We start from the raw sequence: 26,001 nt of genomic DNA on the forward strand, positions 1-26,001 counted from the left end.
GAGAGAAGGAAGTTGAATCCCCTAAGATTAGCAATCTACATTTCAAAGGGATAGCATCAGAGCAGCGGGAAGTGATGACCAAATGTCTTTGACCTTCTAGCCCTCTGACTTACTAGTCTGTCCTCCACTGTCTGAGGCAAAGAGACAGCGCAAAGTCCTTTACTTCCAACAATTTGCGTGGCATTTTAATCAATGCACATCTTTAGCCACCAGACTAGTAGCCATTGATAGACCTGTCCTCCGTGAATTTTTAGAAACCCCTCTTAAAGCCATCCAAGCTGTTGGCAGGAACCACATCCTGTGGCAGAGAATTCCACAAATTGATTATGCCTTGTGTGAAAAAGTAAAGGTAAAGTGTGTGGTCGAGTCAGTGTCGACTCCTGACGACCACAGAGCCCTGTGGCTGCTGTCTTTGATAGAATACAGGAGGGGTTGACCATTGCCTCCTCCCACGCTGTATGAGATGATGCCTTTCAGCATCTTATCGCTGCTGCCTGATATAGGTGCTTCCCATAGTCTGGGTAACACTCCAGCGGGGATTCGAACCGGCAACCTTTGGCTTGATAATCAAGTCATTTGCCCGCTGTGAAAAAGTACCAGTTCCTTATTTCAGTTCCTTATTTACAACAAAGATGAAGAGCTTCACGGACAGCCTGAGTAAGGAGCTAAGTGTGCATTAGGGGTGTGCACGGAACCGGCTGGTCCGGTCCGGTTCGAGTATGAACTGGACTCAAACCTGACTGGGCCAGTTTGGTCCGGCACCCCATCAAACCCCCACCGTTCAGTTCAGGTGTGTGTGTGTGTGGTGGTTCGTGAATGTTTTTCGGTGTAATTTTAAAAAAAAATTGCCACCACTGTCATTTCCCCCTTCCCACTGCCACCATTTTCTCCCCCTGCCCGTCTGCCCACCGCCTCGGCCACCGTTTCTCCCCCGCCCACCTGCCTGCCCACCTGGCGGCCTTGCTTTCCTCATCCCTTGCTGGCAGCTCGCTCACAAACCCTCACGAGAGCTGCCACACATGGGATTAGTGAAGCGTGGTGCCACGGGGAAATGCTTGACTAGCAAGCAGAAGGTTGCTGGTTTGAACTCCCGCTGGTACTATATCAGGCAGCAGCAATCTAGGAAGATAATGAAAAGCGTCATGGGAGGAGGCGATGGTAAACCCCTCCTGTATTCTACCAAAGAAAACCACAGGGCTCTGTAGATGCCAGGAGTCGAAATTGACTTGATGGCACACTTCACGCCTAAGAGAAGAGCTGGTCTTGTGGTAGCAAGCATGACTTGTCCCCTTAGCTAAGCAGGGTCCACCCTGGTTGCATATGAATGGGAGACTTGATGTGTGTGGGCACTGGAAGATATTCCCCTCAGGGGATGGAGCTGCTGCTCTGGGAAGAGCAGAAGGTTCCAAGTTCCCTCCCTGGCAGCATCTCCAAGATAGGGCTGAGAGAGATTCTTGCCTGCAACCTTGGAGAAGCTGCTGCCAGTCTGTGAAGACAATACTGAGCTAGATAGACCAATGGTCTGACTCAGTATATGGCAGCTTCCTATGTTCCTAAGAAAATAGTGTGTGTGTGTGTGTGTGTGTGTGTGTGTGTGTGTGTGTGTGTGTGTGTGTATAAAAATATGGGAGGGTGGGAATCTCTGAAACCTAAAACTTCTAAAGCTATAAGCTGAAAGTCTGACCAACCAAGCATGTTTTCAGGTGCTTCTTCCAGAGAAGGGGAGGCTCTAATTTTGTTAGGAAGCGCCTTCCAAAGTCCCGGGCAACCCTAGAAAAGGCCCAGTTTGGAGTCGCCACCAACCGAGCGGGTGGCAACCACCACCGGACCTCCCCAGAGGACCTTCATGGTCGCTGTGTGCTTGCTCTGAAAGCAGGCTCCGAGGCCTGCCAGCCCACCCAGAAGCCAGCGAGCAGCAAGTCGCACAGGTCAGCCAGCTGCGGGGAAATGTTTGCTCTGGGGCAGAATGGGGTGCTTCATGTCCCCAGAAGGTGTTGTGGGCGGCGGGGGTGGGTGGGCAAGGGATTAATAGCTGGCATGTACGAACATGAATTACAAGAATGCCCATTGAAAACAGGGCATTGGGGGGGGGGCTCCCTCGAGGTCCACTGCAAATACTGGGAGCTATGAATACCACATGAGATGACTCGTATCTCTTCTCTCCTGCCCTCTGCCCTCTGCCCCCCACCCGCAACCCCCTCCGCCCCCCCCACTTCATTGACCAGTATCTGCCACTGCATCAGTCAGTATTATGTAGGGCTGGGGGCTGAGAGAGTCTTCACAGCATCGGTGTCTCTTCTCAGATTGTAACTCCATCTGGTACCTCTGTGGGCCACTAACAACAACAGAGACCTGGTCTAATGGGGTGTGTGTGTGGGGGGTGAGAATAGCCGCCCCCCCCGCCACCCCCTCGCCTCATTCTTAGAGGGGGTCATATCTGCAGAGGCATATTCTCATATGCCTGGTACATTACTTCTGAATTTCTTATTTCACCCCCCCTTTCCTCCACCCCCCCCACCGCTTTTGGCTGTGAGGAGAATTGGGTCAGCGAGGTAACCATGGTAATGCTTAAGCAAAGAGAGTCTACAATCCATCCACCACCACCCCCCCAACTCCCCATCCTTCCTTTCTCTCTCTCTCTGACTCTCTCCCTCCATTGCAGATTAACTACATTGTCGTCTCTGGCAATGAGATTTGGGGTCTGAATCCCCTCCATTTGGGGGCAAGCTTAGACATATCTATTTCTGGAGGGGAGGTGTGGTTTGATTTGGGCACGGAGGGGCAGGCGGGCAATCTGCTTCCTTGGCTCCACTTACACGCCGGATGCAATAGGACCCAACAGGTAAGGCTAATCCTGCTTCTCTTCAGAACTGGACGGCTGTTTATTTCTTAAGGGTGGTGTGGACAGAGGAGGGCAGAGATAGGGTAGCTTTTTAGATAAATATCTATGTATTCCTGGCCTTGACCCTGACAGTTCTGAATGTACAGGGTTGACAAAATGTCAAAATGTAATGAGGAATTTGTTTCCCCCCCTCTGCCAGGCAACTGGTCTGTTCTTTGTATTTTCCTATCACAGCCCATCACAGAGAGAGAGAGATTTCTAGATGTGTTTGCATGCATCTCTGTTTAAAAATATATAACCCAGCAACCATCACCAGGCAGTCAAGATGACTGAAGTCCTGTAGCAGCGTTGCTTTCCAAGAGGGACCGTGGTGGCGATTACAGATCAGGAACATGAAATTAGGAGCACACTTACTAGTGAACCCCCGCCAATGTGTGATTTAAAAAGAAATCTAAGAATGAGGGAGAGCACCTCTGAACCCGGTTACAAGCTGCCAGCTTGTGCTGTGTGTCTCTTTGTCTTCAAAATAAGCCTCTAATGATTCGGGGAACCCCGCAGTCGGTGAGTCAGAGAATGGTCATGGTATCATGGTTTGCAGAGAGCTAATATAGATATGGGGTGGGGGTGAGACTGATCGACTGTCCTCTCCCAGTCCTTTTGGTAACCAAACTGAAGGGATGGGAAATTTGTGGGTTGGTTTAGGGATGCTGATGTGAAAGAAGGGTCTGTAGGAGGAGAGCTGGTCTTGTGGTAGCACGCATGTCCCCTTTGCTAAGCAGGGTCTACCCTGGTTGGCATTTGAATGGGAGACCACATCTGTGAGCACTATAAGATATTCCCCTTAGGGGATGGGGCCACTCTGGGAAGAGCATCTGCGTCCTTGCATGCAGAAGGTTCCAAGTTCCCTGCCTGGCATCTCCAGTGAGGGCTGAGAGGGACTCCTGCCTCCTACCTTGGAAAAGCCGTTGCCAGTCTGTGTAGACAATACTGAGCAAAACAGAGCAAAGGTCTGGCTCAGTATAAGGCAGTTTCCCATGTTCCAATGTAAGGGGACTAGTCTTTGCTGTTGGTCCCTTGAGTGTCTTCAGTGGTGGCCCTGAGGCTTCTTGGCAGCCACCGGAAGTCGTCCGGTTAGGCAGAGCATCTCTCTAACAGACTGGTTTCTTCCAGGGGTGTACCTCTGCCCCAAGGACATCAGCAGCAGGGTGGCCAGAACCTAAGGGGTATACTCATGGGTCAAATGGGCCATAAGCCAGAATTTGGCTTTTTAAAAAGCCAAATCTGGCCACCTAGAGCAGCCTGAGGTAGCAGAGGAAAGCAACTTAAAGTAAAAGATGGGCTTAGAAAAGAGACAACCCGTTGATGATTTAGAATTGCTTCATGGAGATCCCCCTCCCTCTTCCCTTCTTTGCCTGCCTGCCTTCTCCTTTGCTTCAGCTCTTCCTCTGTGTGTTGCCAGTGATCTTATTAGCATCATGGTATAATGATCTAATTTGTAACCACCATGGTTTGGTGCGTCTCAGCAGCAGCAGCAGCAGCAAGCAGCAGCAAAGGATCAGCATGAAAAGGCAGTCTGTGCAAGCTTGTTTTGCTCTCTCTGGCTTCCTCCACCATGCACAAAAATCCTCTCTGCAAATAAAAGATACTGGCAGTGCCGGCAGGGGTGGGTGGGTGGTAGAACCCCATCTCTTTCACCTGGTAGTGCTTGCCTTTCACCAGTGCCACTGCCACCACTGTATTTCTGGCTTTACAGTCTCCTAAAGGCACAGCCAATTATGAGTTGTGGAGGCTTGCTTTTGAGGGAGCCCAATGACTGTGATACTTAGTTGTACCAATGAGGGGGAAGTTAAGCAGACCAGTGGATTTATTTTGTTTTCCCTGCTCTTTCTCCAAAGAGCTCAGGGTTTTCCCACCTAAAAGGCTCTTTCCTTTATATTCACAACAACTCTGTGAGGTTGATTAGGCCAAGAGTGTCTGACCCTCTACCTAAGAAGGTAAAGAGTTAGTTAGAGGGAACCATAGCTGGATTAAAAGGAGATGAATACCAATATTTCCTAGTATGTCACAAGCTGGTAGCTTTCCTGTATTAGAAAGACTCTCAGGGCAGGGCAGAAGAGGGGTCTCCAAAATATGGCTTAAAATAAGGTGGGAGGAGGGTAAGAGCATCAGCATGTAGTCAATTAATCTGATAAATCAGCTAAAAACCTTGTGACCAATTAAAGAGGTGCCTGTGATTAATTGGGCAGCAAATTGTTAAGAAATGATTATTTCATGCAAGAATGTACAAAGACTGCAGGTAGCAGGTGCCATTTCAAAAGAGGCATTCCCCTTTGTCTCACACAGGAGGGAAGGCATCTTCCAAGATAGCACCTGCAGTATTGAAACACAGGCATACATCACTTAAAAAAGACTAAAGGATGCTTTTTGCTTCTGAAATGCTGGGAAGCGGTTGACTAAAACTTTCACTGTTAATCAGCTAAGATTTCTTTAATCTGGTGGTAGACCTGTTCAGAACAGAGAAAAGTAGCTTCAAAGAAACACTCTCATGCCAGGCAGCATTACTGCTGAATCTGAATCACAGCTTAATGGATTTCTGACAGTTCTATCTTAAAATGTATACCTGTGTTGCCAAGTTTCACAAGTTTTAAGCTGGTACTTCCCCTTACCAGAGGAGACCAAATATGTGGCCTCCCCAACAGCACAAAGAAATCTGGTCTACCCACACAGCAGAGTGAAGTGATAAAGAACTGATGTGGTATAACAGATTGGACCACTTCAGGCTACGGGTTGAGGATCCACATTTAAAAAAATGTTCTACCCAATTTAAACAAAACCCCCATAAGCAGCACAGCAAGGAGAGAGGTCAACTAGAACCTATTTGCAGGTGTCATGAGGATCAGGGACCCCAGTCCCCCAAGGGGGGTGGGTGGGTGGGATGGACCATTCAAGGGATGAGACAGGGTGGGAAGATCCTGTGATTCAGATCTTGGGTAACCCTGCACCTCTAGACTGCTTGTACCAGGAGGACAAGAGCCAGCAGCCCCACCTCATGGCCATGGTTTCATCGGGCTCAGAGAAGTCCCAACCAAAATAGAGGTCTGCCAACCAAAATAGAGGTCCCCCAGAGCTTAAAAAACCAGGCAAGGTCCCTTTTAGATCTACTCCAAGGGAAGGGGCCAGGCAAATGCACTCAACATGAGCAGTAGCTATAAAAACTGGCAGTCAGCTTCAAGCAATCTGCTGGATCAACAGCCATCTTTTGCTGTCACACCCAGCCAGCTCTCTTGCTCAGAGCTATCCAAGGTCCTGATCCCTTTTTCTTCTGAGCTCTCTGTCTCTCTCAGATCCCTGCCTCTGCTTGGAACAGGACAGCAAGAAGTTTTCATGAAGAAGAACATTTTAAAAATGGGATCTTCCAAAATGGGGCCATCCATTCTGCCATCTCAACTTCCTACCACCTCATCCTCCTTCACATGCAGAGAAGGCCCAATTTCAGCAGCTAAAGAGATGGTATTTTTAGAGTTGCCAGTAAATTAGCATGTGATCTGAGAGGTGCAGATGCATAAAAAAGTGTAATTTGCCAGCAGGAAAACTTAATGGAAATCCACAAAAAATGGGTAGAAGGGTTTGTCTCATGGCAATGCAAGATAAATGATGCCAATGTGTTTTTAAGTACAGCTGTTTTTCATTGGGGGGACAGGCTTAACATATGCAGGAGGAACCTACAGTTCAAAGTATTTGCTAGCAGCTCAGAAGCCACTGGTGATGAAGAGCAATTCTCTTTGAAAATGATTGTTAGTATGGGGTAATGGCTGAGCCTGAGGTACTATTTAAAATAAAAATAAAAAATCCCTGGTTTGAATTTCGTCTCTGCCATCAACTGATTATGTGGCTTACTCAGTTCTCCAGCAGAGAGATAATGGCACGTGCTGATCTTGCAAGGTTGTTGTATGGAATACAGCAAGATAACCTTCAGCCGTTGTGGCTGGGGATGATGGGAGTTGTAGTCCAAGGACAGGTACCTTTGATCTAGATTATTCTGCATGCAGGTGCAGAGGAAGTTAATTTTTTTGGAAGAGGTCTCCCCTCTTCACTCTTTCATAGGAGAGAATGGATCTTCCACCAAGATATCTGCAGTGATGCATCTTCTAAAAACAAGAATGTCCCCCCCCCAAAAGCTGTTTTTGTGCAAAGCAATCCTATGCATGTTTACTCCGAAAGAAATCCTAATGAATTCAATGTGGCTTACTCCCAAATAAGTAGAGCATGGAAATGCAGCCTTAATCATATGCAGATTTAATTACCTGCTTAATTAATTTGCTTGAAGGGAGACGGGCTGGGGGGCTGCCACCATCCATCTCCTTTGTTCCAGGGCCCCTCCCTCCCACAACTGCCACCCCAGAGCAATCAGGGGACCGTCTTGCTCTGAGGGGAGGAGAGAAGAAAGAAGTGAGACCAAGCCCCACGTAAAAATGTAAAAATGTAAACCGTGTGGCTTGATATATTGTTCTTTATTCAAATTTTTTGTAAACCGCTTTGGGAGGTTCGCCTGAAAAGCGGTATATAAATGCTAAATAAAATAAATAAAATAAATTCAGGGGTTCTCAAATGAGGGTGTCCAAATGAGAGTGGACCTATCTTCCCCAATCCCAATGGCATTCAGCATGAAAACCATTTCCTTCTTTGTTCACACATTAGGGCAGTTCACTTGATTGGCATTAGGGTAGGACTATTCATACCCTATAAGTGAGATATTCCCCTCAGGGGATGGAGCCACTCTGGGAAGAGCAGAAGGTGCCAAGTTCCCTCCCTGGCAGCGTCTCCAAGACAGGGCTGAGAGAGATTCCCGCCTGCAACCTTGGAGAAGCCGCTGCCAGTCTGTGAAGACAATGCTGAGCTAGATGGACCAAGGGTCTGACTCCGTATATGGCAGCTTCCTATGTTCCTAAGAAAGGCTTGAATCAGGATAGGATGAGCAGGCCCTACCCAGATCCCGTCCCCAGCTTTGGAACGAGGGAGGGAGAAAGAGCCTCCTACTCAGCAGGGGCTTAGCTCTCAGTCAAACTCCCCACCTCTGACCTTGTTTCTAACTGATACATGATTGAAAATTGGGGGCACACAGCGCTCTCGAACGAGGGTGGGAGGTTTCTCTCACCCTAATGTAGATTGAATGAACTGCCCTACTATATAGGAGCAAACCTGAGTTTGCTAACAAGGGTACATTCAACAGGAACCACACCTGATCCTGATTCTCTGTACAACATACACGTCGCAAACATGTTGGTCATATTCACATGTTCATTTACGGTATGCACAGTTTTGTGATGCAGTCCTAGGAACATAGGAAACTGCCTTATACCGAGTCAGACCATTGGTCCATCTTGCTCAGGATTGTCTTCACAGACTGGCAGCGGCTTCTCCAAGGTTGCAGGCAGGAATCTCTCTCAGCCCTCTCTTGGAGATGCTGCCAGGGAGGGAACTTGGAGCCTCAGATGCTCTTCCCAGAGTGGCTCCATCCCCTAAGGGGAACATTTTGCAGTGCTCACACATTTAGGAATGTAGGAACACAGGAAGCTGCCAAATACTGAGTCAGACCATTGGTCTATCTAGCTCAGTATTGTCCTCTCCAAGGTTGCAGTCTCCCATTTAGTCTCCCATTCAAATGCAAACCAGGGTGGACCCTGCTTAACACAGGGGACAATTCATGCTTGCTACCACAAGACCAGCTCTCCTCCCTATGGATGCTTGCTTGTGATTTAGCCCCATGGAACCCACTGAGTCTAACTTCTCAGCAGATATGGCTAGGCTTGCTCTATAGCTCAATTTAACTATAGTTTAAGTCTATAACACCTGAAGTGGCTTGAAGAACTCCCAATTATATATAAAAGCTTTTTTAAAAAAAAAAGTTTGTGTGTGTGTGTGTGTGTGTGTGTGTGTGTGTGTGTGTGAATATTGAATACACACACACACATATATATATACATACACACAGTTAAGGACCTCATTATTTGGATTATTATGTGACTCTTTAATTTTCACCGCTGTGCTAAGTATTGCTTTGGCATGTATGTTCAGCTCGGCGAAAAGACCCCTGCCTTGTTCATTTTCAGAGAACAGAAAAGCAACCTGCTAGCCCGTTTTGCTGCTAGTGGCTGGTTAACGCTCTTAAGACATAGCCAAATCTTTGACTGAAAGACTGACAAGAGAGGTCTATTTATCTAAATTTCACAGGGAGCAGTTGATTTATGGGACCAATAATTGAGAGCCGGGCATGGCATGTGCGATCATTTAAGCTCAACATATCACTCCCCTTCCAAAGAGAAGCCTCCTACTTTTGCAAGATGATTGTCGGCCAGCGATCCCTTTAATCTGTGCCACAAAGAAAAGCTAAATTCTGCACCCAAATTCTCTGCTAATAAAAGCCAGATCCTGTAACCTGAATTATTCATGCAAACTAAGAAGCTGGACAGAGAAAGGATGCAGTCTACTCTGGGGCCAAATAACACCTGAAGCCGTAGTCACGGCTTGTCCCCATAGCTAAGCAGGGTCCACCCTGGTTGCATTTGAATGGGAGACTAGAAGTGTGAGCACTGCAAGAGATTCCCCTCAGGGGATGGAGCCGCTCTGGGAAGAGCATCTAGGTTCCAAGTGCCCTCCCTGGCAGCATCTCCAGGAATCTGAGAGAGATTCCTGCCTGCAGCCTTGGAGAAGCTGCTGCCAGTCTGTGAAGACAATACTGAGCTAGATGGACCCATGGCCTGACTCAGTATATGGCAGCTTCCTATGCTGCTATGTTCCTAAATAAAAACAAAATTGTTTCCTGCAATCTCAGAGATGCCTTTGCATTTTAAGAATAACTGGGATCCAGGCCTTCTAGAACAGTCCCCACATTTCTGCCTGTCCTGGCCTAAGCCTTCGCTAAGAATGAGCCTGGGATGGATTTCTTGTCTGCTGTCCGGCTTCCTTAATTCCTCCATTGCTACAGGAAAAGAGATAGTCCTACCCAGAGGTGTGGTGGCTGCTTCAGGGAGTTTTTCGTGCCACCTAATGGCGCAGCAGGGAAATGACTTGACTAGCAAGCCAGAGGTTGCCGGTTCAAATCCCCGCTGGTATGTTTCCCAGACTATGGGAAGCACCTACATCGGGCAGCAGAGATATAGGAAGGTACTGAAAGGCATCATCTCACACTGCGTGGGAGGAGGCAATGGGAAACCCCTCCTGTATTAAAATAAGGAATAAAGCCAAAGACCAGCAATTTGTGGTTCCAATTAGCTCACTCTGGCTACAGCTGCAACACTCAGCTGCCCCTGCGAATGGGTTCAAATCTGGCCGGGTGGAGCCGGCATCTTGGCAGCCCGGCGAGAGATGGTCCCTGCACCTCCCAGCAAGCCTGTCTAATCTTTCCTTGCCCCTTACATCTACAGCGGTGTTTCTTGAAAAGACAAACGTTTTCCCAGGCGCCGCCACCTTCCTCGGTTATTACAAAGTGGCTTGGCTTGACGTGGAATGAATAATTTAGCTTCCTCTGGAAGATGGATGCGTCCATCACATGGGAGAGGTGAATTATTCATGGCCAGGAAAAAGAAGGAGCAAGCAAGTTCTCCAGTTGGGTCTCTCTCTCTCACTCACGCCTTCCTGGGAGGCCCCCCTGTTCCTAAGGAGCCCAGAGGGGCACCAAAGACAGCACCGCTGCCCCTGCTTCCCAGAAAGAGCTCGGGTTGCTCCTCTCTCTCCCGCCCTGCCTGAGAGCCACACGGCCTGCAGCTTGACCATTCGTCCAGATGGCCAACTTAGGAACATAGGAAGCTGCCATATACTGAGTCAGGCCATTGGTCCATCTAGCTCAGTATCGTCTTCACAGACTGGCAGCAGCTTCTCCAAGGTAGCAGGCAGCAGTCTCTCTCAACCCTGTCTTGGAGACGCTGCCAGGGAGGGAACTTGGAACCTTCTGCTCTTCCCAGAGAGGCTCCATCCCCTGAGGGGAATCTCTTGCAGTGCTCATACATCCAGTCTCCCATTCAGATGCAACCAGGGCGGACCCTGCTTAGCTAAGGGGACAAGTCATGCTTGCTACCACAAGACCAGCTCTCCTCTCCAAAACTTGCAGGCAGCGAGGCTCTCGGGTGCGGCGGGGGATTGAGGAGCAACCCAAGCTCTTGCTGAGAAGCAGAGGCAGCTGTGCCTGCTGGCTCTTTAGGATGACACAATACTGGCCTACCCTCAAATTTCCTGGCCTACCCTGTATTGAAGGAGCTACACTGGCTGCCGATATGTTTCCAGGCAAAATACAAGGTACCTATAAAACCCTCAACAGCTTGGGCCCTGGGTATTTAAGAAAACATCTTCTTCGTTATGAACCACACCTCCCATTGAGATCATCAGGAGAGGTCCGTCTGCAGTTGCCACCGGCTCATCTGGTGGCCACTCAGGGATGGGCCTTCTCTGTTGCTGCCCTGAGGCTTTGGAATGCGCTCCCTAGTGAAATAAGAGCCTCCCCATCTCTGACAATTTTTTAAAAAGTCTTTAAAGATGCATCTGTTCACCCAGGCTTTTAACTGATACTGTTTTGATTGTTTTTAATGTTGTTTTAGAATAATGTTTTAATTTTTTTAAATTGTTGTGTTTTAAATTTCTTGTTTTTGTTTTTAACTGATGTTTTACTTTTCTTTTTATCTTGTTGTAAACTGCCCAAAGACGTGGGTTTTGGGCAGTATACAAATATGTTAAATGAATGAATGAATGAATGAATGAAAGAAAGGAGATGGGAAATTAGGGAAAGAGCTGAGTATCAAACGTAAAGCCCTTTGACTCTCTACAGCAGGGCTGCACAACTTTGACCCTGCACAACTTTGACCCTGCAGCTGTTTTGGGATGACAACTCCCATAATCTCCAGCCACAGTGGCCAGTAATCAGGGATGATGCGAATTGTATTCCCACATCTTCAGGAAGGCCAAAGTTGTGCAGCTCTGCTCTATTGTCAAGAGAAAATGCCCGGTGGTCTTTGAGAAGAACAGACGAGGTGACAGTGGCCCCTTTCCTCTGACCGCAGGTAAGGGGGCTGGAGGCTTACCCTATCCTCTTCCCCGCAGGGAGATGTGGGGATTGTAGGGGAAGAATGGCAGTTCAGCTCCCATTAGCAGAGCAAAGCCAGTTTGGGGAGAACTCAGCCAAGCAAGCGGTCTGGAGACAGTTCTTTAAGTCTGAAGAACAACAAGGATTTATTTATGATGTTTTAATTTATTTACTCATTACATTTATATTCCGCTCTTCCTCCAAGGAGCCCAGAGCGGTGTACATAGTTAAGTTCCTCCTCACAACAACTCTGGGAAGGTTAGGCTGAGAGAGAAGTGACTGGCCCAAAATCACCCAGCAAATATCATGGCTGAGTGGGGATTCGAACTCGGGTCTCCCCGCTCCTAGTCCAGCACTCTAACAGAAAAGCTGAGCTTAAGGCTGAACGGGGAGAGAGACTAAAACAAACAGCCATGGAGACTAACCCTGAAAGAACAAAGAGGGGAGGAGTCCAGCACTTTTATCCATGATGACCCTAAAGCTCCCCACACCCCAGTAGTCACTATGAGACATTGCAGCTGAGAGCAGATGCTGCCAAGGTCCTAGCTCCAACAGGGATCGCCCCCCCCCCCAGTCTTCTGGCGCTTTTAATCATCAGTACGCTGAGCTCAGAGAGATCGCAAAACAGAATGCTTATTTGCCTGGGGGGTGGGAATCAAGCCTTAAACAGCAGGGGAGCCTCGTCGCCCCCTACAGCGCATAATCAACTTGTGGAATTCCCTGCCACAAGATGTGGTGACGGCCAACAACTTGGATGACTTTAAGAGGGGTTTGGAGAACTTCATGGAGGAGAGGTCTCTCAACGGCTACTAGTCGGAGGGTTATAGGCCACCTCCAGCCTCAAAGGCAGGATGCCTCTGAGTAGCAGTTGCAGGGGGGTAGCAGCAGGAGAAAGGGCATGCCCTCAACTGCTGCCTGTGGGCTTCCCACTGTGCGAAACAGGATGCTGGACTCGATGATGGGCCTTCTTGGGCCTGATCCAGCAGGGCTGCTCTCATGTTCTTATATGCAGGAGGCAGGGTGGCGCCTCCTCTGCTGTGCCCACCCCTCGCCTATTGCCGCCTTTTCTCTGTGCCCAGGGGTCTCCCTTCCACTTTGCCAGGCTGCAGAAGCAGCCGCCTTGGGCTGGAGAGCTCCCTGCTCATTCTCTCCCCTGAGGGCCAAACAGCACAGTGACATGAGAGAGCTGCATAAAGGCTTGTGACATCCTCCCCTCCACTGAAATGCAGCCATGAAGAGGCTGAAGATTTGGAAGAAGTGCTTCGCTGTTGCCCTTGCTCTGATCCACGTTGCCCTCCCCGAATGCATCTTTGGCCTTCTGCCAGTGGCCATCACCACCTCTTCTGTTCTACTGTTTTAATCCGTTGTGCCATTAGCGGCTTGCTTCCAGAAAACAAAGCGGGATGCAAATCTTTCAACAAACAAAAACTTGGGGCAGCGAGGAAGCTGCCTTCCACTGAGTCAGATCATTGGTCCCTGGCCATCTAGCTCAGTATTGCCAACTCTGACCGGCAGCAGCAGCAGCTCTTCAGGTTTCAGAGAGAGATTTCCCTACCCGGAATGGCCAGGGAGCGAACCTGGGGCCTTCTGCATGCAAACCTTGCATGTGCACAGCACCTATGCACAAGAGCTCCATTCATCTGGATGTGTGCCCCTGTCTCTGGCTGCTGCCATATTATGAACTAAAGGCGATGGTGGGACACAGAGTCAGATCTTAGGCAGGTTTATAGACACTGCCATTCTTTTATGTCTGCTGTTTAAAATTAAGTCCCAGCTCGGTTGATGAGAGATCAGAATCCATATCAGGCAGCTGGAAGCTTTGCCAATACAGGCAGAGAAACCTCTTTGTTTGATGAGGGGAAGGGTCCACATAAATGCACCTTTGAGGGTCCCTCAGGGTTCCATTTGAGGCAGGGATGAAATCTGGATGCTGTTTTCCCAATGCCAGACTTGCCCAGGAAGTCAAAGACACGGTTACATAGGAAGCTGCTTTATACTCTTTGGGGCAGTGAGCGGGAAGAGCAGGCTAAGCCCGCTCTCCCCGCTCACGAGCGGGCATGGAGCCCTGGGCGGCTGGATCGGCCGCCCCCATGATGGATGGAGCCGGCGGGGGGTGGGGGCCGTGTGGCCCCCGCCAGCCCCAGTATGCCCTGCGCAAGCACGCAGGGCATACTGGGGAGACTCCCAGAGCCGGGAGGCGGCTTTTCACTTCCCAGCCGGGGGATTTCTCATGAGTAGGCACGGTGCGAAGGTGCGCTGCTGCTACTCACGATCCTAAAAAGCAGGTTTGCTGGAGCGCTTGCTCCACAAACCTGCTTTTTAGCAGGGGTTCTCGAGCAGGTTACCTGCTCAAGAACCACCGGGCTCGGCTGTGAGCCCGGTGGTTCTTACGGTCAACAAAAATCGGGCTAGCCACTGCTAGCCCGATTTTTGTTGATCGTGAGAATTGCCCCAGTCATCTAGCCCTTGGTCCATCTAGCTCAGTGTTGTCTACACTGACTGGCAGCAGCTCTCCAAGGTTTCAGGCAGGAGCCTTTCCAAGCCCTACCAGGAGATGCTGCCAGGGACTGAATCTGGGACTTCTTGCATGCAAAGCAGATACAGCTCCATCCCCTCTGGGGAATATCTTACAGCACCACACAAATGGTGTAAAGGGGATATAAAGAGCCAGCATGGTGTGGTGGTTAGAGTGCTGGACTAGGACCGGTGAGACCCGAGTTCAAATCCCCATTCAGCCATGGTACATGCTGGGTGACTCTGGGCCAGTCACTTCTCTCTCAGCCTAACCTACTTCACAGGGTTGTTGTGAGGAGAAACCTAAGTATGTAGTACACCGCTCTGGGCTCCTTGGAGGAAGGGCGGGATATGAAAATGTAAACAACAACAACAAGAACAGAATCCAAAACACAACTCAACAGATCCAATGATACAATTGGGGGAAAGGACATAGAGAATGAATGTAAACTATATGGAAATTCTAAAGTCATATAAACATGGTAATATCGATGGATCTTGCGAGGCAAAAATGCTAACAAATTCACTAAGCAACAATGAATTAAAAAAGGAGAACTATGTAGTCCGTAATAGATATTAGAACGACAGCACCCCGGTGATCAAGCTCCTGCCCCCTGCACCTCTGGGGTTAGTAAAACAGCTTCAGGGGCACCCCACTCAGCACTTCTAGGCTGGAAAATATGGCAGTGATCGGCTATCCCCGTCCACCCCCACCCCACCCCCAGCAGAGCTGATTGCTGGTTTGAATGCTGCAGGTGGTTTCGTTTCCCAGTGTGGCACAGATCGGCTTTCCCCATGTCTAGTCGGCAGCATTTGTCACGGAATTATGACAGCGCCAAGCCGTACACACAGATGGGGCCTTTAGCAAACAGAGAGCTTTTGCGTCTCTAAGCCGCAATTGCCTTTAAAACAAAAACAGAAACCAAAACCCTAAGAAGAGCATCCTGGCCAGGATATTCCGCTCGGGCTCAATAAGTCTGTTGACCTTTTAATTCAAAATATCTCTTACTCACTTCTGGCCTTTTGGAGTATATCACTGAAGGACAGGCTGTGCCTTGAGGGGGGGAAAGGCATTTTGCTACTGATCCACTGCCGCTCCAACCTTGGCCGCGACCGAGTCCTCACATGACCAGCACTAGCTCGGGGCTTTAAGGGTTTCAAAAAAGCGCTTGGTTGACCGCGCTGGCTTCCCATAAGCCGCCTTGTGGATGCTAGCTGGTGGGGGGCAGGGGTGTAGCTATAAAGGAGCGGATGGGTTCAAAGAACCCGGGCCCCCCAGCTCCTGTGGCCCCCCAGCTCCACCCCTCCCTATATCTCCCTCACTCTGAGGGGCCACAGGAGAGGGGGCGAACACGGACCCCTTCTCCCCTAGCTCCACCCCTGCTGCTGGGGGCTTTGTGGGTGAGCAGAAATATGAGGCTCCAATGGCCAGAGGCAGCAGACACAGTCAAGACAGAGTGAGGTCACGTGCTGGATCGGCTTGACCAGAATTAGATGGTCCAAAGGCAGAAGACATCCTGGGCAGAAAGACACCTTTTAAGCAGTGGTTTATTGGTTTGTTTGTCTGTCTGTCAAATTTGTACACCGCCCCAAACTTTTGTCTCTGGGCAGTTGACAATAACATAAAACAAATTAAAACATACACAAAAATCTTGAAACAATTTAGGCACTCTAAAATCAAGAACAGATTAAAACTCAAAGCTTGGGTGAAGAGGTGGGTTCTCAAGTGCTTTTGAAAAATTGTCAGAGATGGGGAAGATCGTATTTCAGTAGGGAGCACATTCCACAGTCTTGGGGCAGCGACCGAGAAGGCCCGTCCCCGTGTGGCCTCCAAACAAGACGATGGCAACTGGAGACGAACCTCTCCAGATGATCTCAGTGGGCAGTGGGTCTCATAATGAAGAAGATGTTCTCTTAAAAACCCAGGGCCTAAGCTGATTAGGGGGGTTGGCTTTAGCAGGGGGAGAGCAACTGGCCCTATCCAGCCCTGGCACAACATTCCTCTAGTAGCTGTTGCTGGTGTCTACAGTTGCCAGCTCTGACTGAAGCTATTCCTGTTGATTCCCCCCCACCCCCAATATTTTTAACAATCTCAAACCATTAAAATTCCCAGGGTTGCTTTCAATAGTCCCGTGGAAACTGATGGCAGTTTCTGGAGACTGCGGACCGACCCAGGAGGGTTGGGAAACTTTCTTATGTCTCCCTTATAGCATGGGATGTGGTGGTGACTGCCAGCAGCCTGGATGGCTTTAAGAGGGGTTGAGATAAATTCATGGAGGACAGGTCTATCAACGGCTACTAGTCGGAGGGCTATAGGCCACCTCCAGCCTCAGAGGAAGGATGCCTCTGAATACCAGTTGTAGGGGAGCAACAGCAGGCAAGGGGGCATGCCCTCCCCTCTTGCCTTTGGGCACCCCAGGGGCATCTGGTGGGCCACTGTGGGAAACAGGATGCTGGACTAGTTGGGCCTTGGGCCTGATCCAGCAGGGCTGTTCTTATGTTTTAGACTGAACCATATTCTCATTCATTTTCTGTATAAACCTCTTTGAGAACTTTTTTTTGTTGAAATACAATATATGAATATAACAATAAGAACAATGACAGGGTCAAGCCTGGGGTTGAGCTACCAAGGGGGACAAGCAGAGGCTGGGTGAGGCGAGGCGAGGCAGAGTGGGACGAGGCAAGCCTGGTGTTGCACTACCAAGTTATCTTGCTCAGAATGAGGGATCCAGGCTGGATATATGCGGAATGGTGCCAACCTGGTCCCTATTGCTTCTTTGGGTCACCTGTTTGAAGGTCTGCAGTACCACAAATGGCCATCATATGGGTGGCGCTGCAGTGCAGCAGAGAGTAGGCTCATAACTCCCTCTGCCTGGGGGTGCTGTGCTGGTGCAGGGTCACAAGTTAGTGCTCAATTATGTAATCACACAGACAAAGTTGACTGGCTATGTAGCACTGTGATATCGCCCCATTCACTGGCCCTGATTCAGGATAACCCGTGTGAATAATCCAGAAAGTCTTGCCCTCACTGATGTTGCCACATTGCTAAATTTTAATTGTAAACCGCCCAGAGATGCAGGTTTGGGGCGGTATCAAAATATTTTAGATAGATAGATAGATAGATAGATAGATAGATAGATAGATAGGAACGTAGGAAGCTGCCATATACTGAGCCAGACCATTGGTCTATCTAGCTCAGTAGTGTCTACACAGACTGGCAGCAGCTTCTCCAAGGTTGCAGGCAGGAATCTCTCTCAGCCCTGTCTTGGAGATGCTGCCAGGGAGGGAACTCAGAACCTAAATGCTCTTCCCAGAGTGGCTCCATCCCCGAGGGGAAAATCTTACAGTGCTCACTCTTCTAGTCTCTCATTCAAATGTAGCCAGGGCAGACCCTGCTTATCTAAGGGGACAAGTCATGCTTGCTGCCACAAGACCAGCTCTTGATAGATAGGCTGGGCAAAGTAGCATTGTGGTATCATCCCACAGTGTGATTCCTGATTGTTTGGAATCACCCATGTGACTCATCCAGGAAGGAGAAAGAAGCAGCAGCCTGGAGCAAAAAAAAAAAAAAAAAAAAAAAGTGGTGTTGAGACAGCTCAAGAAAGCATGGCATCAAATAGGATTAAAGGAATTGAATGTTTGCACACAGCGTTTTCCTGCTGCGCCCCTATTTTCAACCAAAATATTGAACCTGGAGAACACTTAGTACAGCCTTAAGTAAAATATCCCCCGGCTATAACCTCCATTGCCTTTCCCCACCTCATGTTCCAAAGAAATCTGGCCACGGTTTAGGCCAGTGGGGTCTCTTCCTCCTTCCTCCCCTCACCTCTCCCCTTTCCCCCTCCTGCAGCTCCACCCTGCTGGCGAGGTGCCATTGAGCTCACCTCCGGCGACCATGCTTAACGGGGAGACGAGTGCCTCCTCGGCCAGGAACGTGGTCCGCAGCTCCAGCATCAGTGGAGAGATGTACAACCTGGAGAAGAGCAACGGGGCCAATGAGGATTCCGCGAGCCTCTCGTCCAACAAGAAGAGGCGGTCCAGCCTGGGAGCCAAGATGGTGGCTATCGTGGGGTTGTCGCAATGGAGCAGGAGTACAGCGCATCTCAGCCATCCCGGTAAGAAACAAGCCGGCTTCCTCATCAGCTGTGAGAGGTATCGGGGAAGGCGGCTGCATCAGCATTCCCGGTGTGGCCCTCTGTATCTGCAGTCCGCTTGGTCTGCGGGTCCCTGGGCAGATTTATTCACGACTTCGGGGGACTGTGTGTGCATGTGATGGGTCTGTGAAGGTGGCCACTGCAGGGGTGCAGATCCCCCCGAGCCAGGGATTCTCGGACTTGGGTCCCCAGATGTTGTTGGACTCACCATCTCCCATCATCCTACTCTCCCACTAGGGAAGAGGATTTTCTCTCCTACCTCATTCAGCAGCTGGATACAGCTGCTGGGTAGGATGGAGCACTCTTGCTCAGCAGGAGGCGAGCTGGTACTCCCTGCCCACGCCTCCTGCCTTGTCTTTCCCTTGCACACCATCAGGAAATGGGGGTGCACACGGCTCATGGACTGGGGTAGGATACATCTACCCAAGTTCTGATCATGTGAATGAGCCTCTTGTGTTAAATGCATGTATAGTCTGTGTGCGGCTCGTGCCAGGGGGTGCAGGCAGAGGGAAAGCTCTAGGAGCAACGCTGGACGCACAGTGTTTTGTGGGAGAAGAAAATATGTTTGAGGATGTGGGCAGGGGTGTAACCATAATAAGGCAAGGGGAGACAGTTGGTCTGGGGGCCCACTGCCTTGGGGGCCCCCCGAGGCAAGTCTCATGACTGACTCCCCCAGCCGCGCACCCGCCCTATGCTTTTTGTTACCATTATTCAGCCTCATTCAAGATTTCTTTGCTTCATGAGTGGAGCTTCAGTGAGGGGGGGGGATTTTAAAATCTTGTCTCTGGGCCCACTCCAACCTTGCTACGCCCCTGTATGTGGGTTATTAGGTTTGAGCCCTGCTGGATCAGATCCAAGGCCTGTCTAACCCAGTATCCTGTTTATAGGAACAGGAAGCTGCCTTCTACTGAGTCAGACCATTGGTCCATCTCGCTCAGTATTGTCTACCCAGACTGGCAGCGGCTTCTCCAAGGTTGCAGGCAGGAATCTCTCTCAGCCCTATCTTGGAGATGCTGCCAGGGAGGGAACTTGGAACCTTCTGCTCTTTGCAGAGTGGCTCCATCCCCTGAGGGGAATATCTTACAGTGCTCACACTTCCAGTCTCCCATTCATCTGCAACCAGGGTGGACCCTGCTTGGCTAAGGGGACAAGTCATGTTTCCTAGGAGAGGGAGGAGAGCTGGTCTTGTGGTAGCAAGCATGAATTATCCCCTTTGCTAAGCAGCGTATGCCCTGCTTTGAATTTGGATGTGAGGTAGACGTGTGAGCACTGTAAGATATTCCTCTTAGGGGATGGGGACACTCTGGAAAGAGCATCTGCCTGCTTGCATGCAGAAGGCTCCAAGTTCCCTCCCTGGCAGCATCTCCAGAGAGGGCTGAGAGAGAGATTCCTGCCTGCAACCTTGGAGAAGCCACTGCTAGTCTGTGTAGACAATACTGAGCTAGATGGTCCTATGGTCTGACTCAGTATAAGGCAGCTTCCAATCTTCTTAAGCCTCTGGGAAGCCCACTGGTAAGAGATGAAATTCATGATGATCAGATTAGCCAACTCACAATGATAAAATTCTTTTTAGCAATGTCCTCTTGAATATATCCAAGAGAATCCTTTAAAGCTGTTGGAAAATCTTGTTCTGCCTCTCAAATGGAAATGGCTCTTGGGAAAGGAGGCATGGGTTAATGCAACCCAGAATGATATCGGCCCTTTTTGCCGCAGCATCCGATAGTTGTTTCATGCCAAAGCTTTTTTCCTTCTCCCAGTGATCCATTGATGTGCATCACCTGTGTTCCTGCACAGCCAATGAGTCCCCTTCCCTTCTACAAATATGTGTTTTGCCCTTTCTTTCCTACTTAGCGCCCTTCTTCATGCTGGATGTCATGCTATGGCTCCCCGCCTAGCAAATGGTTCATGCCTTTTTGCTGCAGCTCAGCTGTGGGCATCAGGGTCAGCGGCTGCGATCTGGCACCAAACTTGCTAATCTGCTGCCTTGTCCTCGGGAGTTAGGAAGCGTTAGCACATAATGGACAGCTCACGCCATCTCTGCCACCTGCCCCTTTCCCTCCCTTTGCTTGCCAAAACAGTGATCAAATTATAATCATTTAATGAGGGGAAATCCCATCCCCTTCTGTCCTTTCTGCCCTCTCCCTTTCTCATAACCTCCAATGCATGGCAGAGGACAAGAGAGACAGTCATTTGATAGAAAGGAGCTGCCTGCCAAGGATTTAGAGCTAGAAAGCAGTGGCGCTGCAGGGAAATGCTTGACTAACAAGCAGAAGGTGGCCAGTTCGAATCCCCGCTCCTACTCTATTAGGCAGCGGCGATATAGGAAGAAGCTGAAAGGCATCATCTCATACTGCACGGGAGGAGGCAATGGTCAACCCCTCCTGTATTCTACCAAAGAAAACCACAGGGCTCTGTGGGCGCCAGGAGTCAGAATCGACTTGAAGGCACACTTTACCTTTAAGCAGCAAAACCTGGCTTGCAAATAGAGGGATGATGTAGGAGCCAGGAGCCATGCGCCTTCCTCAAGGTCAGGCTGGCCCTGATCCAGAGCAGGTGCTGGATCTATCCTGCCCCTCCTCCTGAGTAGACCCATCAGGAGGGGGGGCCCATGCCACCCGGCAAGCACTTTGCTGCCAGTCCTGGAGTAGAGATTAGCCCTGGCCTGGCATCCTGCCATGGCTTTTGCTGCCACCATCAAAACACAGGAGCAAAGGAGTATCTACCCTCTTGACTGAGCCTGGCCAGTGGTGCTGAGTTCCACATTTCCCTTGAAACCGCTTGATTTAAAGGGCTAGAGAGGCACAGTCCTCTTCGTTGCAGGTGCTGAGCAATACAGGGAGAAGAGGGCTGGGTGGCTGAGCATCCCTCCCCTGGTCACCTGCTGAAAACCGTTTCTTGGATTCCTGAAAGGCCACGGCTCTGTTGGGCCACGGTCAGATTATGTCCCAGGCTGGGGCATCCCTTTGTCTGCCTAGAGGAGAAAAGGTTGTTGGGTGTGTGGCATGGATTCTTTCTGGCTCGGGATTTATTTCTCAACTTGGAAACAGATCAGTGAGCATTTGTCACTTGTTTCTTTTTAATGACATTAAAATCACAGCCAATTAATGTAAACACGGAGGACTTGGAACTAGAATTTTGCTGTTCTGCGCCGGCTTCCAATCGGCAACTCTGGCAACTCCCCCCCCCCGGCAACTTCCAGTGTACTGTGGATCTTCAGGCTTCTGGCTGTGCATCTGACTGATCGGGTGGGCCCCTCTCAGGGCATGGTCTCTAGAGGTACATGATGGAGCCCCCTTGCTGGAGCTAAGCAGGTCTGGGTCTGGTTGGGGCCTGGATGGGAACAGGGGCATAACTAGGGGAGAGGGGGCCTGTGTTTGCCCCTCTCCCTGATGGCCTCTCAGAGTGAGGGAGATAATGAAGAAAATAGGGAGGTATGGAGCTGGGGGGCCCTCCGGAGCTTGAGGGCCCTGGTCCTTTGAACCCATCTGCTCAATTATAGCTACGCCCCTGGATGGGAGATTGCCAGGAAACTTCATGTTCACCCTCACTGAGATCAGGAACAGAAATGTGAGTTTTAATTTTATGAGGGATGGCTATATGAAAATGCTCAGTGTGTGTCACCCTGAGCTCCTTGAAGGAAAGGCCAGGATACAAAAAAATAAGCACACCACAGACAAGTGAGAAGTAGCATCTCATCAGTCCTTGGGTGAGGAGTTCCAGGCACAAGGGGATCGAGGAGCTGAGCGGGTAGAGTCCTTTTGTGATCTCCATGTTTGGCAACTAATTTTTAAAAAGAAGCCTGATTGTGGAATTGCTATAGAGACAGAGAAAAGACTTACTTCAGAACAAAAAGGACTTGTCAGCTAGTTCAGTTTCATGGCATTTCTAGGTGCCCAAAATAGATATTTTTTTGGGGGGTGGAAACCCTCCCAAAAAATGAAGAGCCCATTATAATTTTGGTGTTCTGTCAAAGTCATTCTTTTATACTATTCTAGTTTTGGTATTTGTTGGCATTTCATGGTTCAGCTGTTATTTTAAAAGAAGGGAGTTTATTTGGAGACTGTGTGCACATCTGAGATATATTCCGAGGGCTGTAATTATCCCCAGAAAAGCTAAGAAAAGAAGTTGCAATTTAAAATACTAATAATAATGGTGGATAACATCATTGGACAATGATGGAAGCCAAAGTAATACTTTCAAAACCCACAGAATATTAAGAGTAGTTATTAATTTATTTAATACATCCATATTATTCATTCATTCAATTTCTATACCATCCTTCCAAAAATGGCTCAGGGCAGTTTACATAGAGAAATAAATAAATAAGAAAAAAGATGGCCCCCGGTCCCCAAAGCGCTCACAATCTAAAAAGAAACAACAGATAGACACCAGCAACAGTCACTGGAGGTACTGTGCTGGGGGTGGATAGGGCCAGTTACTCTCCTCCTGCTAAATAAAGAGAATCACCATGTTAAAAGGTGCCTCTTTGTCAAATTAGCCCAGGAGTGACATGTGCGCTCCTGGGATTTGTAGTCTTTTCTGAGGCTGCGATCGTTGCTGTGAATGCACACCCCTACCACTGATCTAGATGGACTAAAGGCCTAAACCCGGATGTTTCCAAGGTTAGCTATGTTAGCTCTGAATTCTAAGTGAGCCCTGAAATCCTTCCAAGGACTCACAGAAGTTTAAAAGCCCACCCTCACCCCAAGCTCCTCCACTTCCGCATAAGAAAGCAGTGCGGACAAATCCAGAGCAGAAATTAATTAGCTCTCTCAGCCTAGACCCTGATTCTCTGAATCTTTTGTCTCTGTCCGTCCGCCCCTCTGCTCCTCATGGTCTGCTTTGCCAGAGTTCATGAGGAGGATATGCTCTGGGAACTGTGAAGTTCATTTAAGCTACTTGTGAGCCGAGCAAGAAAGATTCCAGATTCCTGCAAAATCTGGCACAACATCCCAGCAGCTAGATCCAGCACCAAGGACAGCACCGATGGCTTTTTGTAAGAAGAAGGTTTGCTGGGCTGCACCGTTCTTCAGATTCTTGTAGAGTGAACCAGATCAGATATGATTAAGAGGGGAGACCCCCTGGATGGTTCTGGTTTTCTCTTTTACACACAAGGGAGTGAAAAACTGAAACCGCTGCTATCTTGTCTAGGCCAACTCCCTCTGGATGGCCATCCGCGTCATACACGCCACCCCCACAGCCCACGCTAAACCAGCAGCCTCAAAGGATCAAAGGCTTGAAAGCGCAATGGAAACTGAATTATATCTCAATTCTCAGCCAGAAGCTGTGCAGCTGAACTAAAGCAGGGGAAGTAAGACGTAATGTATACCGCACTGAGCATCGAGGGACTTGATTTCAGCACTAAGCTTCCGCTCCTTTCTAGGCTGACGCTTGGATGTCTTTAAAATCATTGGCTGTCTAAGAAAACCAGCTAGGCCTGGAGTCTGTATTCAGTCTCTCACTTTAGCATCTTTATATATTTTCACCCAACGCTCCACAGGGTTTAATCCCTGGAGGCTCCTGAGGGCTGTTCACACGACACTGCACACACATACAGACATCTTACATGTTTCTGTGTGAATGACTGTACATGTGTCTGTTTTGAAGGTGAACCCAAGGCCCTCAAATATAGGAGTCACGTTGCGTGTACCAGTGGACATAAAGTGTGAGAATAACTCTGTGGGCATGCAGGTAACCCACACGTTGTGTGCATTCTTGCCGATTGTATATGCCTACAACATGATGTGTGAGTAGCCAAATGTAATATGTTTTGTTTACAAATACACAAGTTAAGCATATTGGAAAGAAACAGACCGTGGTGCTGTGGCAGGCACAACTTGTATCAAATTTCCCAACTTGTATCAAAGAGAGAGTCCCTGAACCCAAAGGTGCTCCACCTTCAGACAACTACAGCTGGAAACTCTCAGAGGCTATTCCCATGAGCAGCAAAAATCGGGCTAGGAGAGTGGCTTACAAGCGGCTAGCCCACTTGAGTAGCCCGCCCCTTAGTCCAAGTTAGCGGAGCGAGCACTCCACTAACCGAGGTTAACGGATTGTGAGTTGCCACAGTCCGGCTCTGCGCCACAGTAGCTCACGAGGAGACCCCCGACCTGGAGGCTGAAAAGCAGCCTCCCGGCTCGGGGGTCTCTCCAGCATGCCCCGTGCACTTGCGCAGGGCATGCTGGAACTACCAGGGGCCACGCAACCCCCGAACTCCCCAATCCCCACCGGCTCCGTGATGGAGCCGGCTGTCATGTGGGTGCCCACTGTGGCTACCTGGACGAGCAGGACTTGTTGCTTGTCTGTGGCGAGAGCAGGCTTAGCCCGCTCTCCTCGTGAACCCTCCCCAGGCTCTTCTCACTAATCATGAGAAGAGCCTCTCAGTTTCTCTGTTTTCCCCTTCAGAATCAAAGTGGAACATAGGAAGCTGACTTATACCGAGTCAGACTACTGGTCCATCTTACTCAGTATTGTCTACACAGACTGGCAGCTGCTTCTCCAAGGTTGCAGGCAGGAGTCTCTCCCATCCCGATCTGGAGATGCCAGGAAGGGAATTTGGAACCTTCTGCATGCAAGCCGGCAGGTGCTCTTCCCAGAGAGGCCCCATCTTGCCGTGCTCACACATGTCGTCTCCCATTCAAATGCAAACCAGGGCATACCCTGCTTAGCAAACAGAACCAGGGTGGTGGTATGCACAGAGGAGCTGGCTTAACTCTCAGTGGCTTGGGCCACCAGAAGCAGCCTGAGCCCTGGCCCCATGTGCCATTGTCCGTTCTCTAGCCTGAGTGAATGGCTGTCATTCATTTCTGTTGGAGAAAGGATTTCATTTTATTAGTGACATTTCTGTCTGTCTGCCATGGAAGTCATGGCAGTGTGCAAGGCCTCTTCCCACATCTGATCATTCTCAGTAACCCTGCCAGGCAGGCTAGGCTGTGAGATGGTGGGGCTATTCACACAATTAGCAAAAATCGGGCTAGGAGTGCCTAGCCCGATTTTTGCTAATCTTAAGAACCACCGGGCTTGGTGGCAGCTTCTCATGAGGAGACCCCTGGAGGGGAGGCGAAAAGCTGCCTCCCAACAGTGGGGGTCTCGCCAGGCCAGCATGCCCTGTGTGCTCACGCGGGGCATGCTGGAGCTTGCAGGGGCCAATCGGCCCCCACTCCCCCCCAGCCCCCACCGGCTCCGTCACGGAGCTGGCAATCATGTGGGTGGCTGATACAGCCACCCAGGGCTCCTACAGAGATCGTCTGCAGGGAGAACGGGCTTAGCCCTCTCTCCCCACAGTTTCAGCGGAAGCGGATCTCACAGATCGTGAGACCTGCCTCGGTGACTGGCATGGCAGAGCGGAGATTTGAACCTGGTTCTTTCTGCTCCTGGTCAGACACTCTAACCCATACACTACACTGACATTTGGAAGA

The 26,001-nt window shown here is 49.7% G+C and overlaps 1 protein-coding gene across 5 annotated transcripts in view; it reads left to right on the top strand.

Annotated features, from left to right (window-relative positions):
• Positions 1-26,001, top strand: part of RIMS3 (regulating synaptic membrane exocytosis 3) — a 99,332-nt gene that overhangs the window by 38,656 nt on the left and 34,675 nt on the right. For 4 of the 5 annotated variants that reach the window (XM_053267151.1, XM_053267154.1, XM_053267152.1 and 1 more), the window contains one exon: positions 18,280-18,544. In XM_053267151.1, coding sequence (XP_053123126.1) covers positions 18,280-18,544 — 265 coding nt within the window. Of the gene's footprint in view, positions 1-2,613; positions 2,843-18,279; positions 18,545-26,001 lie in introns of those variants that run through there. The other variant, XM_053267153.1, reaches the window with a different exon arrangement.

This window comes from Hemicordylus capensis, chromosome 7 (assembly GCF_027244095.1).
Source record: "Hemicordylus capensis ecotype Gifberg chromosome 7, rHemCap1.1.pri, whole genome shotgun sequence".
NCBI lineage: Eukaryota > Metazoa > Chordata > Lepidosauria > Squamata > Cordylidae > Hemicordylus > Hemicordylus capensis.